The sequence below is a fragment of the Haliotis rufescens genome, unplaced genomic scaffold, assembly GCF_023055435.1.
Source record: "Haliotis rufescens isolate VD_foot unplaced genomic scaffold, xgHalRufe1.0.p SCAF_23, whole genome shotgun sequence".
NCBI lineage: Eukaryota > Metazoa > Mollusca > Gastropoda > Lepetellida > Haliotidae > Haliotis > Haliotis rufescens.
This window is the reverse complement of record NW_025963924.1, coordinates 4,952,887-4,970,230: the sequence shown is the minus strand read 5'-3', so window position 1 is coordinate 4,970,230 and position 17,344 is coordinate 4,952,887. Positions and strand designations below refer to the sequence as shown.

General features: G+C 40.3%; 1 protein-coding gene across 1 annotated transcript in view; it reads right to left on the bottom strand.

Annotated features, from left to right (window-relative positions):
* LOC124116994 (glutamate receptor-interacting protein 1-like) overlaps positions 1-9,688 on the bottom strand; it is an 81,802-nt gene extending 72,114 nt beyond the window's left edge. The window contains exon 1 of the mRNA XM_048401689.1: positions 9,434-9,688. Coding sequence (XP_048257646.1) covers positions 9,434-9,482 — 49 coding nt within the window. The 5' untranslated portion in view covers positions 9,483-9,688. The remainder of the gene's footprint in view (positions 1-9,433) is intronic.
* Between the last annotated feature and the right edge of the window lie 7,656 nt (positions 9,689-17,344).

Below are 17,344 nucleotides of genomic sequence, written 5' to 3'. Positions count from 1 at the left end.
CACAATGCCCTCACAGCCTATAGGGTTCTCTGGTATTCTATGGATGTCACAATGCCCTCACAGCCTATAGGGTTCTCTGGTATTCTATGGATGTCACAATGCCCTCACAGCCTATAGGGTTCTCTGGTATTCTATGGATGTCACAATGCCCTCACAGCCTATAGGGTTCTCTGGTATTCTATGGATGTCACAATGCCCTCACAGCCTATAGGGTTCTCTGGTATTCTATGGATGTCACAATGCCCTCACAGCCTATAGGGTTCTCTGGTATTCTATGGATGTCACAATGCCCTCACAGCCTATAGGGTTCTCTGGTATTCTATGGATGTCACAATGCCCTCACAGCCTATAGGGTTCTCTGGTATTCTATGGATGTCACAATGCCCTCACAGCCTATAGGGTTCTCTGGTATTCTATGGATGTCACAATGCCCTCACAGCCTATAGGGTTCTCTGGTATTCTATGGATGTCACAATGCCCTCACAGCCTATAGGGTTCTCTGGTATTCTATGGATGTCACAATGCCCTCACAGCCTATAGGGTTCTCTGGTATTCTATGGATGTCACAATGACCGCTCCACAAACATGACAAAGCAGGACTGGATCTACTCCCATGAAACTACATCTTTGGATGCTGATGCTAGACATGCAGTTGTTACCATTGTTAGATGCCACGGACATGCTGGATGCCAGATGTTGTTACTATTGATAGATGTTTGACATGCCAAATACTAGACATTACCGTTCTAGACATGGTGGATGCTACACATTTCAGTCCTAGACATGCTAGATGCTAGACATGGTGGATGCTAGCTAGACATGTTGGATGCTAGACATGTTGGATGCTAGCTAGACATGGTGGATGCTAGCTAGACATGGTGGATGCTAGACATGCTAGATGCTAGACATGTTGGATGCTAGCTAGACATGGTGGATGCTTAACATATGGTGAATGCTTAAGACATGCTAGATGTTAGACATGGTGGATGCTTAACATATGGTGGATGCTAGACATGGTGGATGCTTAACATATGGTGGATGCTAGACATGCTAGATGCTAGACACGCCGGATCAGACTAGATCCAAGACACACTAGATGCTACATATCCTAAACCAAAGTTGACCGGCTGGCATTTCTACATGTTCTAGGTGGGACTCATTATATACATGAGCAATGATTCAACAATCAAGAAAATTACAATCACATATCTCAGTTTGAATGACATGAATAACAGACTTTATCAGCGTTTAATTGCTGTAAGCACAACCAGTGAGTCAGTTTACTTAATTACTGATGCCTGTTAAACAGCAGGGAGTTCTCTAGTACTGTAAAATAAATTAAACCAAACTGTTCGACCCTGGTGTTGACATTACTGCAATATTTAAGCATGTTTAAGGTACAAGCAGAGGTTAACCCAGAAATAGGTCCGCACAGAACTAGATCGTGCAGGTAAATGACAACCATACAAGTTCAATGAATTATAGCATCTAAACCCACAGTTTTAGATTTACAATCAAAAGGGCATTACAACAGGCCAAATAAGAGGCCGCACTAATAAATAGAATTAATAATAGTGCACTCACAGATGTCCAGAATATTGTCACTGTTCAACTTGTTTTGAACAAGTATTTGTCACAGAGTGACGAAATATCCCCCGCCATATACACCATAGTACCAAATATGAAGACAATCCAGCGATTAGTTCTTGAGATATTGTGGCAACACCGTTTTCCAACTCCAAAAACAGATTTGCCTGCTGTGACCTTGAAAATGGGGTCAAGGTCACCAAATCTGACAGGTGTATGCGGTGTCTGTATATACACTATAGTTCCAAATATGAAGACAATCCAGCGATTAGTTCTTGAGATATCGCGGCAACACCGTTTTCTAACTCCAAAAGCAGATTTGCCTGCTGTGACCTTGAAAATGGGGTCAAGGTCACCAAAACCCACTGGTGTCTGCGGTGTCTGTATATACACCATAGTTCCAAATATGAAGACAATCGAGAGGTTTAGTTCTTGAGATATTGCGGCAACACCGTTTTCTAACTCTAAAAGCAGATTTGCCTGCTGTGACCTTGAAAATGGGATCAAGGTCACCAAAACCGACTGGTGTCTGCGGAGTCTGTATATACACCATAGTTCCAAATATGAAGACAATCCAGTGTTTAGTTCTTGAGATATCGCGGCAACACCGTTTTCCAACTCTAAAAGCAGATTTGTCTGCTGTGACCTTGAAAATGGGATCAAGGTCACCAAAACCGACTGGTGTCTGCGGAGTCTGTATATACACCATAGTTCCAAATATGAAGACAATCCAGTGTTTAGTTCTTGAGATATCGCGGCAACAAACAGGTGGGACGTACGGACGGACGTACGGACGTACGGACGGTCGTGAATACTATATCCCCCGCTTCGCGCTTTCGCGCGGCGGGGGATAAAAAGGCCTTGAGTTGGAAGATGGCAGAATTTGGTGTTTAGAAATAGGTATCTAAACCATGCTTGGTAAGTAGATAAGAAACAAGTCAGGCTGAAAATAGTCTTGAATTGTGCTTATATTGGTACAGGATTACCCTTCTAGAAACTGTCCCACTCAGAAACTTCTTGAAACAGTGTTCATGCACACCACAAGGGCGGATAACTCAAATTCTGGTACAAAAATATTTGGGAAGCTTCTACCATCACTATAATTACCCTCACATAACGGTATCACCGTACATAAATGTCTTGATACCAGCAGAGATGTCAACTCTCAAACACCTCTTGTATCAACCTCAACATACTTAAGTCAACAGTGTGAACAGTATGATGTATATATGGTGGCATATCAGATGTGCGCGAGCGACTGAGAGGATTGGCTGGTTTGGCTCCCTGACTTGGTTGATGTATATCATTGTAACCCAATTGCGTAGATGGATGCTCATGATGTCAATCACCGGATTGTCTGTTTCAGACTCGGTGATTTACAGACAAAGTATGGCTCTAAACATCAAATAATAATTTGGGCATACACATGCTCTCCTCGCGTTGTCTTTCATTCTGAATTACAAATTCTATAATGAGAGTTATTTAAAGACATGTGCATCTCACCACTATGATAATGAGTACATATACCATGTATACTGTATTTGGTGTATCATACAATATTACACACTCAGCACCACAAACACTGTGACATTATCATGAAATGGCAACGATTAAAACCACAATTACCGTATTCACTGCTGCACTCAAGCACCTTGCTCCAATAAGTGCCCCTGACCAACTTCTGGAGCAATCTGTAGGTAATCTTAATAAGCACCAGTGCTAGTGATGTCGCGATTCACTGTTACACTTGTGCATCGTCGGCAAACTTTGCACAATACAATACCTGATACACTTAATTTGGCATCGATTCACATTTAACCCCATATCCTTGTTGATCTCACATCAATATCAATAATCAAGTACAAAGTTTTTTTCATTCATCATTACTTTCTTGGTTTTCTTTCAGATACCAGTCTGATAACAAGACTGACCAGCTTTTCCTTGCTGCCTGTCAAAATACAGTATGTTAACTTGTTTGTTTCTTATTATTTTCTCCTACAGAATAGCTGACTTGACTCAGTGTCATGTCGATGAGTATTAGTCAGTTGGCACAGTTGTCCTTCTTTACCTGTATGAGCGAGTCTAGGGACTCTCTTTCCAATCAAATGACTGGGTTTTCCGCACAAAATGTCAAATATGCTGTGTTGAGATACAAACTGTATCGTGACATCCCTAAGCACCTCCTACTAAGCCTGTAAACATAACAGTCCATATATTCTTGAGTGTATTACAGATTTATTTACAGAAAGCAGCTGCAAGGGGGATCACAATTGCCTAACTACATCAAAAAGGGTGTTAGTTAATCAAAAGAAATTCTATGGTGCTTGTATACTGTATCCAAATTTTTTAGAAAATGAGGAGCAGCTTTCATTTTAATTTTATTTTTATACTTAAGACTTTAATGTTTGAGACCATGTACTTTCCTGCACTGCAATTTGATCTATTAACTTTAATAGTTTATGCATACTTGATATATGCAGTATGTTTGTATTACAACAGGGAATGTTTGAGCGAGAAGTATGTCATTTCTGTAAAAAAACTAAGATGTACTGATAAGTTGTGCTAATGTCATGGGCTTTCTGCTTCTCTGGGCGGAAGCGCATTTTATGTAACAAGTACTTCTTTTAAAAAACAATAAATGAAAAAAAAGAAAAAAAGGTGTTAGTTTAATCCACGTTCGAACTAGGTTTGTTCATTACTGTTCGATCTTTGAAAACAATTTAATTTGTTAGGTATGGAATTAATAAGTGTTTCCCTTTTTCATTTTTCGATGATGGAGTTTATGAGTGAGTGAGTTGGGTTTAACGCCACTTTTAACAGTATTCCAGTTATATCGCGGCATGTCAGCTTAATGTGGGAGGAAAGCCCGAAGTGATGCAGGTCTAAGATGTTTACAGCTTCGGTGAAACCCATGAGCATGGGTATGGGGCTGACAAACCTAGAAACATAATCGGAGCAAACCAAACCCACATTCATAGGTTTCTGGCGTGCCCAAGGGACACAACTCTGCACAGCTCAGTCATAATATTTCACTGAAATATCTCCAAGTTTCTTTTCATTAATCCTCCCTTAAATCCAGCAATTTTTGGACAAAAAATGGATAATAATCATAACCAAATAATTAATTAATACCATCCCATAACGCACTACAGATTTGTTTGTTGTTTAACAACACACTCAACAATATTCAAGTTTTATGATGGGGGTCTGTAAATAATCAAATCTGGACCAGAGAATCCAGTGATTGACATCATGAGTATCGATCCACGCAATTGGGATACGATCACAGGTACATAAGAAGGCAATCCATCCTCTGACAATACTAGAACTAGTCTGTCTCCAGGTCCCTTGAGAATAAATTAAAAAAGGACTCAAGTCTAGAATGAATCTCTTGAAATTAAGCGTTTTCTGGGGCTGGATCTTTTCTATATTTTTTTATATTTGTTTATTTTTTTTAGTGAGCATTGTTCTAGGCTAAATCTGGATTTTTTTAATAGATTTTTTATTTATTTTGTAGATATATATATGTTCCAATAAGATAACTGTATTTCTGGGACTAAATGTTCACATACTAGACCTACCCTTGGGCCAACAACACAAGGTAGTCTGCACTCACTGCCCAGTCAGCTATCATGGTGTGATAATAGAGAAGGTGATTACCAAATGACTGAGACAGCAGCCAGTGCTGAAGTCTGCATTTACGATAACTGCCAAATTAATGTTAAGTGTGCGGGTGTGATAGCAAGCTATTATAGGCAAATTGTCCTCTTGGCATTATCCCGATCATCATCCAGGAAACACAACCTCTACACACTGCCTGTGATCTTGTTGTTTAAAGTAGATGGCTGTGTCAGAGACTGGGGTTTATTGGGATGCTCCTAAAAATTGGTAGCCTTGCTCCAAGTCTGAACTGAATTATAAGTCCATGGATGTATAGCAATTCTATCCATATAATAGGCAAGTCTAGATAAGCAGGTTTAAGAACAGCAGTCTTTTATAAGGACAACATGTTCTTATCAATTAGGGTATAAAATCTAGGAGTTATGAATTTAAGTAATAACAGCGTTAGAAATTGGCACTAGTCCTGTAGTCCTGGCCAAACTGCCCAATAATTAAGGTATCATAAGGACTTGTAGAAATTTGCCCTTTTTAAGGTTTTTGCTATATGTTATCATTATAATCACTAGTGGATCAAACCTGTTAGTTTCTACCTCTGAATAATAATTGCCTCAGTGAATGGTGCAAGTCCAAAACTTTAGATGGGATCCTCTAGGTGGAATGTCTGAGGCATAATGCTGGTGAGTGATGATGGGTCGTGACTTTTAAAACAGAGATTTGGTAATAGCAGATGGTAGATATATCAAACACCATGAACACATCATCAATCATGTCATTTGAGCTTGTTGAAAATACACACAAATAAGAATGCTTCCTTGTGAAGTATGGAGTAAAGGAGGCTTAAGGAACAGTGAAGCCTTGTCAGTGTGAAGTCTTCGGGACCTTGGACAATATATACTACCCCACTTTTGACAGGGATATTCTTTATCTTACCATGATACACAAAATGTTTTACTGATTCTCATATGTCAAGCGTATTTTTAAAAAGAAAAACATATTTGATTATCATTCTGAATATCCCTATCAAAAGTAAGTAAGTTGGTTGGTTGGTTTGTTGTTAAATGCCGCACTAAGCAATATTCCAGCTATATGATGGCGGTCTGTAAATAATCGAGTCTGGACCAGACAATCCAGTGATTAACATCATGAGCATTGATCCACGCAATTGGGATCAATGACATGCATCAACCAAGTCAGCGAGCCTGACCACCCGATCCCGTTAGTCGCCTTTTACGACAAGCATAGTCACCTTTTACGGCAAGTATGGATTGCTGAAGACCTATTCTACCACGGAATCTTCACAGGTCAAAAGTAAGTAAGGATAAGATATATGGATGAGTAACTGTATAACAATTCAGAGGAGCGATGTTGTGTTGTAGGTTCTAACACCGTTATCAAGCAAGTGATGTCCAGAGTATGGTTGACAAGCATATATACAGGTATGAGGCAGTGTTATACGGTGATCAAGTTTAAACAGCTTGAATCAAGTTGATGGGCCTGCTCGGTTACTGATCCTGATCAGAGAAACCCTTTAAGGTATCTGTGGAGACCAGAAGATCTGTCTCAAGCAGGACATGGAGTTAAAGCAGTTCCACATTATATGCTTCAGAATATCATTCTCATACATGTCATTACTATCATGATCATAAGACTGTTTCATTACTAGAGAGAGTTTCAAACAAAATTCATGTCTAAATTTGTTAGTGTGTTTCCGTTAATAGATCTTTTCGACATGAGCGAGTTTACATGCTCACATTGGTGAGTGAGTGAGTGAGTGAGTTGGGTTTAACGCCGCTTTTAACAGTATTACAGTTATATCACGGCGTGTCAGCTTAATGTGGGAGGAAAGTCCGAAGTGATGCAGGTCTCAGAAGTTTACCACTTCGGTGAAACCCACGAGCACGGGTATGGTGCTGACAAACCTAGAAACATAATCGGGGCGAACCAGGATTCGAACCCATAATCATAGGTTTCTGGCGTGGCCAAGGGACGCAACTCTGCACAGCGAATCCCGTGCCCCCCTGGTCACATTGGTAATCTCTTACGATCTGCTATAACAGACTATCATAATTATTTACCATGTTACCATGTTACCATGAATAACATTATAACCTTGATAAAAGTTAATCTATCGGTCTGCAACTTTAGCCACAAGTTTGAAGCCTCTGTCCTGTAAAATTCTATTTGGCCCAGTCACTAAGATCAGCTAATAAAATACCCGCTGATAACACAAAAATGTACTATAATTGATGCTAAGAGCTGTGTTTGGGCTAGTACAGACTCAAGAGTGTTAGGCACAGACTGATCTTGTGGTAAGTATATTAGTGATGTGTAACAATGGTAACATAATATGAATAAAGGCAATTAACATGATTAATGAAACACAAAAGATCAATATCACATCTCTAAGAATCTCATATATATATATCATAAATAATAAACAAATATATATATATCTTGTTTACTATTTATCATGTTAATACTAAATCAGTATTTCAATTTTGAAGAAATGACAATGTGAAAAGGACAATCAGTTTGAGAGAGCTGAGAAATATGTGGAAAAGTGGATAATTCTAAAATAGGTTTCGCGATAGTTGTTTCCTTGCCATTTCCCTGTCCAACGTCAGGCTACACCCATGCTTTCTCTGGTTACAGACCAGTAATGGGGCATTCAACTTTCTAATTTGAACATGTTAAATGTTTATCTCACCAGGCCTTACTCCTCGTCAAATGGTTTGAACTGATGAGGAGAGGTCCCCTTTCACAACACAAGGATTCTCAGACAGCTGTCTCAACACAAGGGACCATCTCAAGGGTGACAGTTTCTTTTCAACTTTTTTAACCAAACAGGGTACAGAAGTTACGATTACTACGACAATATTATTCAAATTATCTTCCAAAATAACTCAAATTGCTTTGACACAATATTTATAAGTTTGTCATGAAGAATATATTTCTCAACAACTAATTATGATACAACCCCTACAAGCATGTTCATGTTTATATTTGTAACATATGGTTCAAGATCTACAGGAATAATCTCTGTCGACAGCATCATTTTTAAGTCCTATATTTTCAGTTAATTCTGGTATATGATTCAGATTAATCAACATGCATTATAATGAATGACAAAATTTCATCACAAAACTTGGGTATGATTTACAATAAGTGATATTTATATTGCAAAATGCACCATTGTGTTTGAAACAGTCAAATCTTTCTGGATGCACTTTCACACATTGTAGCAGTTCCAATGAACAATCACTTAAACTCTAGATGACATCATAACCTTAAGAACACCAATCATTTAACAATATATCTGCAAACTACAAGATTTTTAATACCAGTGTGTCATTTGCATTCATTGATCAGTAACTGGTATTTAACTTTTGTTTTACACTAGATCAAAACAACACTGTTGCACTATCTGGGTCACTTTGTTTCCTATAATAAATAATCTATACAGCATAATAGTAGCACAATTGGAGAACTTGATATTAGCATTGTTCAAAATGTTATAATAATTATTCAGACATTGTGTTACCAGGAATAAGATGGCTGAATTTAAATAAATGATTTACAGAAATGATTGATCCACTGAAAAGTGTCATCTCTTCATAGAAATATGTATTAATATTTTAATCTCATTCTCATTTCAACAACTATTTAATGTGATTTTAACAGAAATAGAGAAATATAATAAAACTAATTACATTATATTTGATGATATTAACTCAATTATCTAATCTAAAATGAACTTCTTTTCCTTTAGATTGAGCATATGATAAATAATATTAATTCTGGTTACATAATGTCATGTTTCCCCATAAATACAGCTGTAGCACAAATAATCTGAAATTGAGAGAATTACATATCGCCAATATACACATATCAGGTGCGAAACGGATTTGCACCCTTCATCGTCAAGTAGCTAACCGCTCTGGATGGCTGATTTTCCACCCTAACAGGGCCTCAGTCATGCGGCATGAAATGACAGCGACCGACAAAAGATCGTCAACGTTATCCCTGGTGTTGATACGGTGCACGTTGCAAAACTGCACCGATAGACAACACGAATGCACCGGGTACTTTGGAGGTTTTTGCAATTCATAAAGTAACCCTACAGAGGACACGCCGAAATAACATTTTGTGATTGAATCAACAGTTCCGACGGTTCTTCTGGGAATCGTGAATGTCAATACAGATTTTAAAACAAACATGTACTTACATGGCTCATAAACCGACCCTCGGAAACAATCCGGTCTCCAACCTGGCATCCTATAATTTATCGACGTCCCATAGAGAAGTTTAAAACATTCCAAAAACTTTTTCTTTGCATCCCATACACTTCTTGTCGTTCCGACTTCGCGATGGAGTCTGGTAAGCTTCTCCTAACAACTGGTAAACATTGCTATCAGCACCGGCGGAAAATGAACTTCTGTTGGCCCTTGCAGCATCCCAATCTCCCAAGACTGTCTTCCTCGCGACTTCTAACGCTGTTAAACAAAACAGTGGTCTGTTGTGTAAATAGACAAGGAATGACAACAGACTAATGGGAAGATACAGTTAGCGTGATAATGTGCTACCGTGGTTGTGGCGAAGAAAATAGGATTGCGAACTGGCAGTGCACTTGAATCGGAACACTGATTTTTTGGTCGTGGGGAAACATTATAAGCAGCAGAGAACACAAAGCCAACTGTTTTCGTTTGAGTGTAGCCCTGTTGTCGCTCTTATCCTGTCAAGACCGAACCCACCAGTGATATTTACTGCAGCAAATTAATATGATTTTGGAGTTTTTGTTTTCTTTATCGCATATCTGTGGCATTTACCATTTGAAATCGCACATTATGGGAAAGTGGTGAGAGGGACGTACCCCTTCCCCTATCCCCATCCGTGTGTATGAGCGTTAAATAATGTTTTTTCTTTGTTATGTTGTGTGTACGTGCGTGCGCGCGTCTGTGGTTTTGTGTGTTCAAGATACCACCCCGTTTTTATGATATTTAAATGAAAACAGCAACAAATCACATTGTAAGTTCCACATATACGCATTACAAAATGGTAATACAGATATGAACTTCAATTTAGCAGGCAATATCCCAAAACATATTTTCCCCTAAAAATAACCCAAATGGTGTTTGTCCTATCATGACAGCAACATATTTTTTTTCTAAACCATGGTCATGTTTTCCTCTAAAATTATAATCCCTTCTTTACGAGAGATGTTTGTCTTTAAGCCGCAGTCAGCTATATTCCAACTATATGACACCTGTTTGTACCAGGGATTCATATCAAAGCAAAGTTCACGCCATCGGGGTATTCCCTGACACACATTCAACCAAGTCACCGAGTCTGATTCCCCGGCCGGTCCCTCATCCCGCCACCCCACCCAGTACAGATTGGTGGCGGCCATCTAACCCAGTGCCCTCCGTGTTTACAGGTTTTGTTGGTTGGTTGGTTGGTTTTTTAACGCCGCACTCAGCAATATTCCAGCTATATGACGTCGGGCTGTAAATAATCGAGTCTGGACCAGACAATCCAGTGATTAACATCATGAACATCGATCCATGGAATTGGGATACGATGGCATGCATCAACCAAGTCAGCGAGCCTGACCACCCGATCCCGTAAGTCGCCTTTTACGACAAGCATAGTCACCTTTAACGGCAAGCATGGGTTGCTGAAGACTATTCTATCCCGGAAGTTTGTATTGAAACTAATCTCAGTGTTATATCTGAACTCATTAACAAACTTAATGTTCTTAAGATTTTTTGTTTTGTTCGTTTGTTGTTTAACGCCGCACTCAGCAATATTCCAGCTACATGAACCAGACAATCCAGTGATGGACATCATGGAAATCGATCAATGCAATTGGGATACGATGACATGCATCAACCAAGTCAGCGAGTCTGACCACCCGATCCCGCTAGTCGCCTCTTACGACAAGCAAGACTACGATATTCAAGGGTTGCTGAAGACCTATTCTACCCCGGATCTTCATGTGTTGTTAAGAACAGCGATTGGTAACCATCACCGCTCGAAGACATTATAGATACGCTTTGTTAAATAAAATTGATGGATGCGGACGTAAAATATCACGATCGATCGCTGAAACTTCTTTGTTGGACAACTTCCTGTCACAGTCGTTTGGGGATGTTTGGGTATGTGAGCGTATTAATTAATTTTATGTGCAATTGTGTATGCACACAGAATAAAAAATTACCACACTAGTTATAATAATAATTGGAAGGGATGGTTATAGTGTATGTCTGCAGTGTGTATTATGGTGTTACAGCGATCAAGCTCGGAATTGAACTGCCGGGCAGAATAGTGAGTGAGTGAGTGAGTGAGTTGGGTTTAACGCCGCTTTTAACAGCATTCCCATCATATCGCGGCGTGTCAGCTTAATGTGGGAGGAAAGCCCGGTCTCAGACGTTTACAACTTCGGTGAAACCCACGAGCATGGGTCTGATGCTGACAAACCTAGAAACATAATCGAAGCGAACCGGGATTCGAACCTACAATCACAGGTTTCTGGCGTGCCCAAGGGACGCAACTCTGTACATGGAATCGCGGCGCCTTAGACGACTGGGCTACCCGTGCTCCCGCCGGGCAGAATAAAGTGTACACCGGAAATTGGACTTGAAGTTCCGACGCCATGTTCCTTGAGACGTCACGTGCACGTCACCTGCTGCGAGATATTGATATGATGCATGTAATATTGCCTATGGTACCCGTATCAAATACATCTCAATCGATTAACGTTTTTTTGTGTGTTTCATTTTAAGCCGTCAAACGTCAAACAAAGGTGTTTACTTACTCTTGAATTGCTAAAATGCCAGAATAGCTCTGGTTGCTTCTTGATACTCTTAAAAAAGGCTGCATTTTTTTACAGATTTATTTAACATAATGGTAATCCATTTAGAACCCCCTAGTGATTCCGGGTAGAATTGGTCCCCTTGCTTGAAGTGAGATGTGACTAAATGGATAGGGCTGGTCAGGTTCAGTGACTTGTCTGATTGTGTGTCATAGTTCCTCGGCAGAGTGGCCTATGTGTCTTTAACCCGTGAAGATCCGGTATAGAATAGGTCTTCAACAGCCCATGCTTGCCGTAAAAGGCGACATTGCTTGTAGTTAGAGGCGACTAACAGGATCGGGTGGTCAGACTCGCTGACTTGGTTGATGCATGTCATCGTATCCCAAATGTGTGGATTGATTCTCATGATGTCAATCACTGGATTGTCTGGTCCAGACTCGATTATTTACAGACCGCCGTCATACAGCTGGAATATTGCTGAGTGCGGTATTAAACAACAACCAACCTATAAAAGTTATTTTTTGGGGAGGATTACTGGGCTGTATTACAGTCAGTGAAAATAAGCTTTGAGAAGGAAAATCTTCTCTTCATTAATTCAGGGAGTGTTTAGATACAAAGATTCAGTCTATGACAAATCACTGATGAAGAGTTGGTTGTAAAGATTCATCACTTCCAGAGTTATCAGTTTCTCCACCCAAACCAAACATTGATGACAGAACCTGAGCTGTGTGACAGAAGACTGATGAAAGTCTGATGCTGTGAGTCTGGGAAATGATCTGATCGATGCTCACGATGTCAGTCACTGGATTGTCTGGTTCAGACTCGATTATTTACAGACCGCCGTCATATAGCTGGAATATTTCTGAGTGCGGCGTTAAACAACAAACAATTTTTTTTGTCTATGAATATATTTTATTGTCGGGAGACAAATGGATCAAATGGTCAATGATGTTGAATTCCCATGATTGTCTCCGGTCCAATACATAAATATGTAGGACGTTTCTCATATCAATCAGTGATTTGTATGGACTGGACTCGATATCACAGGTCGCCGTTATATAGCTGGCGTACTGTTGAGTGGAGAAAAACAAAGCAAATATTCCATATTGCACTAACCGAGTCTGGACCAGACAAACCAGTGATTGAAAGCATAAATAACGAATTTTCTCCGTCGGAGTACAGTGCTACACAATCAGCCAAGCCAAATATGACAGAAAAAGATATAACAACTTTCACAGCACATCTTACGTTCCGTAATACGAGATAATGTCTGAATGAGTGAGTGAATGAGTTGGGTTTAACGCTGCTTTTAACAGTATTACAGTTATATCACGGCGTGTCAGCTTAATGTGGGAGGAAAGCCTGAAGTGATGCAGGTCTCAGACGTTTACCATTGTGGTGAAACCTATAAGCACGAGTATGGTGCTGACAAACCTAAAAACATAACACCGGGTTTCGAACCCATGTTCATAGGTTTCGGGCTTGTCCAAGGGACGCAACTCCGCACAGCAATTCGGCGCCATAGACGATTCCCCCACCCCCTTCCCTTTGTTCTCTGTGTTTCGACAATTTTATATACATTGTCCCGGTGAGACTGGTCTTAGGACTGTATAACATTTTGATGATCCCCCAGTTTTGTTTGTTTGTTTGTTTGTGTCTTTGTTGTTAAACGCTGGTTTAATTCCAGCTGTATGACGGCGTTCTGTAAATAATCGAGTCTGGACCAGACAATCCAGTGATTGATATCATGTGTATCGATCCACGCGATTGAGATACGATGACATGTATCAACCAAGTCAGCGAGCCTGACCACCCGACTACTTTAGCCACCTCTTACAACAAGCATAGTCGCCTTTTACGGCAAGCATGGGTTGCTGAAGACCTATTCCACCCCGGATCCAAACCCTTATTAAATGACCAGTACTTTAATGAAATGATTTCAACTTGGCACAAACAGTACTTTGTATTACATTCTACAAATACATGCCATCTTTAGGGTGTCCGCCATTGTAGAGTACAGTAAATTCGTTCTCACTGGCCTTGGGGTCACATCACTTTGGTGCAACCCGCAAGCACGAAAGCGGTGATCACAAACCAGGCAAGCCAGAAACATAACATCGTGCACAGGTTCGAATCCCTGATTAAGTTTCCTGGTTTGTTATCACCACGCCCGTGCTCGAGTGTTTCGAGTTGTAAACGTCTATCACCTGTATCAGGTGGCCACGCCGTAGTAGAGAGAGGATAGCTTATAACTAAAACATAGTTCGAAGTGGCGACCCTCCTCTAATGCCCTCCTCTACTTGATCATACAACTCGTTCACTATTTCTTCCTTTTCCGGGGGCACGGGTGGCCCAGTCGTCTAAGGCGCCGCGATTCGCTGTGCAGCGTTGCGTCCCTTGGACATGCCAGAAACCTATAATTGTGGGTTCGAATCCTGGTTCGCCCCAATTATGTTTCTAGGTTTCTCAGCACCATACCCGTGCTCGTGGGTTTCACCAAAGTGGTAAACGTCTGAGACCTGCATCACTTCGGGCTTTCCTCCCACATTAAGCTGACACGCCGCGATATAACTGGAATACTGTTAAAAGCAGCGTTAAACCCAACTCACTAACTACAACACCTAATTAGAGGTATTTAATTCTCGTTATGCCAACCCTGCTTATTCTGCTTCACTGTGGACTGGAAAGAAACAATGGGCTTGATTGTGCTCTCTAGCTGTCTGATCCCCAAACAATCAAGCATCCGGCACAATCCGGCACAATGTGGCGCTTTGGGAACACTCGTCGCCCCTGAGTGGTATTCTGCTTGTTTCAGCCTTAATTAAATACAAATTCAATATTCTGTCCATAAATTAAAAGTTATATATATATATATATATATTACTTCCAGAGGACCCGTATATATATATATATATATATATATATATATATATATATATATATATATATATATATATTACTTCCAGAGGACCCGTGAAGATTCCGGGGTAGACTCGATTATTTACAGACCGCCGTCATATAGCTGGAATATTGCTGAGTGTGGCGTTAAACAACAAACAAACAAACTTTCAGAGAGTCTTGCGATTTTTATCTTGTTTGCTTTTCTTGTCGATTATCACTGATTGATGTTTTCAATGCTACTGGTGTTTGTTTGTTTGTTCTTTGTTTAACGCCGCACTCAGCAATATTCCAACTATATAACGGCGGTCTGTAAATAATCGAGTCTGGAACAGACAATCCAGTGATTGACATCATGAGAATCAATCCACACATTTGGGATACGATGACATGCATCAACCAAGTCGCCTCTAACTACAAGCAATGTCGCCTTTTACGGCAAGCATGGGTTGCTAAAGACCTATTCACGGGTCATATGACCGATTCTAGATCTTCAAAGAATTAACAGTTATCATGAAATATTAGGATTGGAAGATAGCTTTTAATTACATCAGACGTAATGACTGGCTCATAAAATTCGATCAATATCCATTCTGCTTATCACCACATTCATGTTCCCCTCGCATACTGATAAAACCAGTGAAGATCCGTCTGAGAAAAGGTCTTCTCAATGGCATGGATCGATGCTCATAACGATAACCACGGAATGATTTGGTCCATCCTCGATTATTTACAGACCAGAGTGCGGCGTTAAACGACAAACAAACAAACAAACAAACAAGCAAGCAGACACGACATATGTGATAGATAGTTTTTCTCTTTACATCCCTACGTTTTCACAACCTTGTAACAATACCATGTGGATAGAAGTATAATAATCAGTGGCATTCCAATAACTCTATTTATTCACTGTCTTCAAGGACATGTTTTAGTTTGGATGCGTGACTTGATATACTTCAGTAATTTCTTTCGCAATAACAAATCTCTTCGGAATGAATGACAGTCACCCCTACTGCCAATGTTAAAAGTGAGGAGTTGAGTTATTGCAGTTTAAACTGGGATTTCATTAAAAAAAAATTGTCCCTGAAAATTCGTAAAAATATTAATAAGTACATTGTTGAAAGGTGTTTTCGTAAAACTAATATTGACGCTCATCTTGTTTACAAAAAAATGCATATATGTTTTTTTCTGCTGTAACTAACTGAAATAATGTCTTATCTCCAGATAAAATTCCTGCTCCCCGCCCCGAATATCAAATGATTGGTCCCTCACGATCATCGGGTCTTTGCAGATTCTGGACATTTGGCGCAACACTGACAGTAACACGATTTCAATGGATATTTTACTGTCGCTTCTTTCAACTTACTCCTCATAACGTAAATCATCAGCTATGTTTCAAGCGCAGGGACACCAATGTTTTGTTTTGTTTGTTCTTTAACGCCACACTCAGCAATATTCCAGCTATATGACGGCAGTCTGTAAAAATCGAATCTGAACCAGACAATCCAGTGATTGACATCATGAGCATCGATCCACGCAATTGGGATCGATTCCATGCATCAACCAAGTCAGTGAGCCTGACCACAAGATCCCGTTGTGGTTGCAGTATGGTCACTATCACCGGATCATGCCTGAGTTGCGGTATGAAGACCCTGCCAGTTACTTCAATTTCCTCCGTGTGCCACCCGACATGTTCGATGAGCTTCTCGACAGATTGCGTCCACTAATCACCAAACATGACGCCCGGTATCGAAAAGTCCTCGAACCAGGTTTGAAGCACGCCGTCAGCGCAGTGTACGCGCCGTGGACGCGCCGTGGACGCGCAGTGACAACTTTTAGCACGCCGTGATCACTCTGTGATAGCGCAGTCAATCGCCAACTAGAACTCCGTGGGAACGCGGTAGCACGCCACGGGCGCTCGTAGAAACGCCTCAGTCGCCGTAAGAAAAAGAGTTATATAGTGCTGATGTTCTCATATCACCCTGAGACCAGCAAAGAAGAAGAAACGCGTACTCACCAGATCAAAAGTTCATTTTCAAATCAAAGTCTCCTTTGACAACTGATTCATCCTCAATGATTCATTAGCGACAATGCAGCATATACAGAAACCCTGTTAAACCGGACGGTACGCTCTCGGTGACATTGATGAATCAATGGGAGGCCGCTTTCATCGTGCATGAACGTTTTCAGAACAAATCGTCCGGAACGCGAAGTTTCCAGTTTAACAGGGTCCGGACTATCGAGGTTTTACTGTAAATATTTCTTTTTAACGGTTTAAGTTTTTTTCAAACGCGACTATGTCACCTTTGGGATTCCTTAATAACTAGGCGACGGAAAAAGGATTTTCATAGGAGTTAACATATAGGTTTTCATGCTGTATTTCTGGACTTGCATCTCCATCATCCAAGCAGCATTAAAGGGATTATC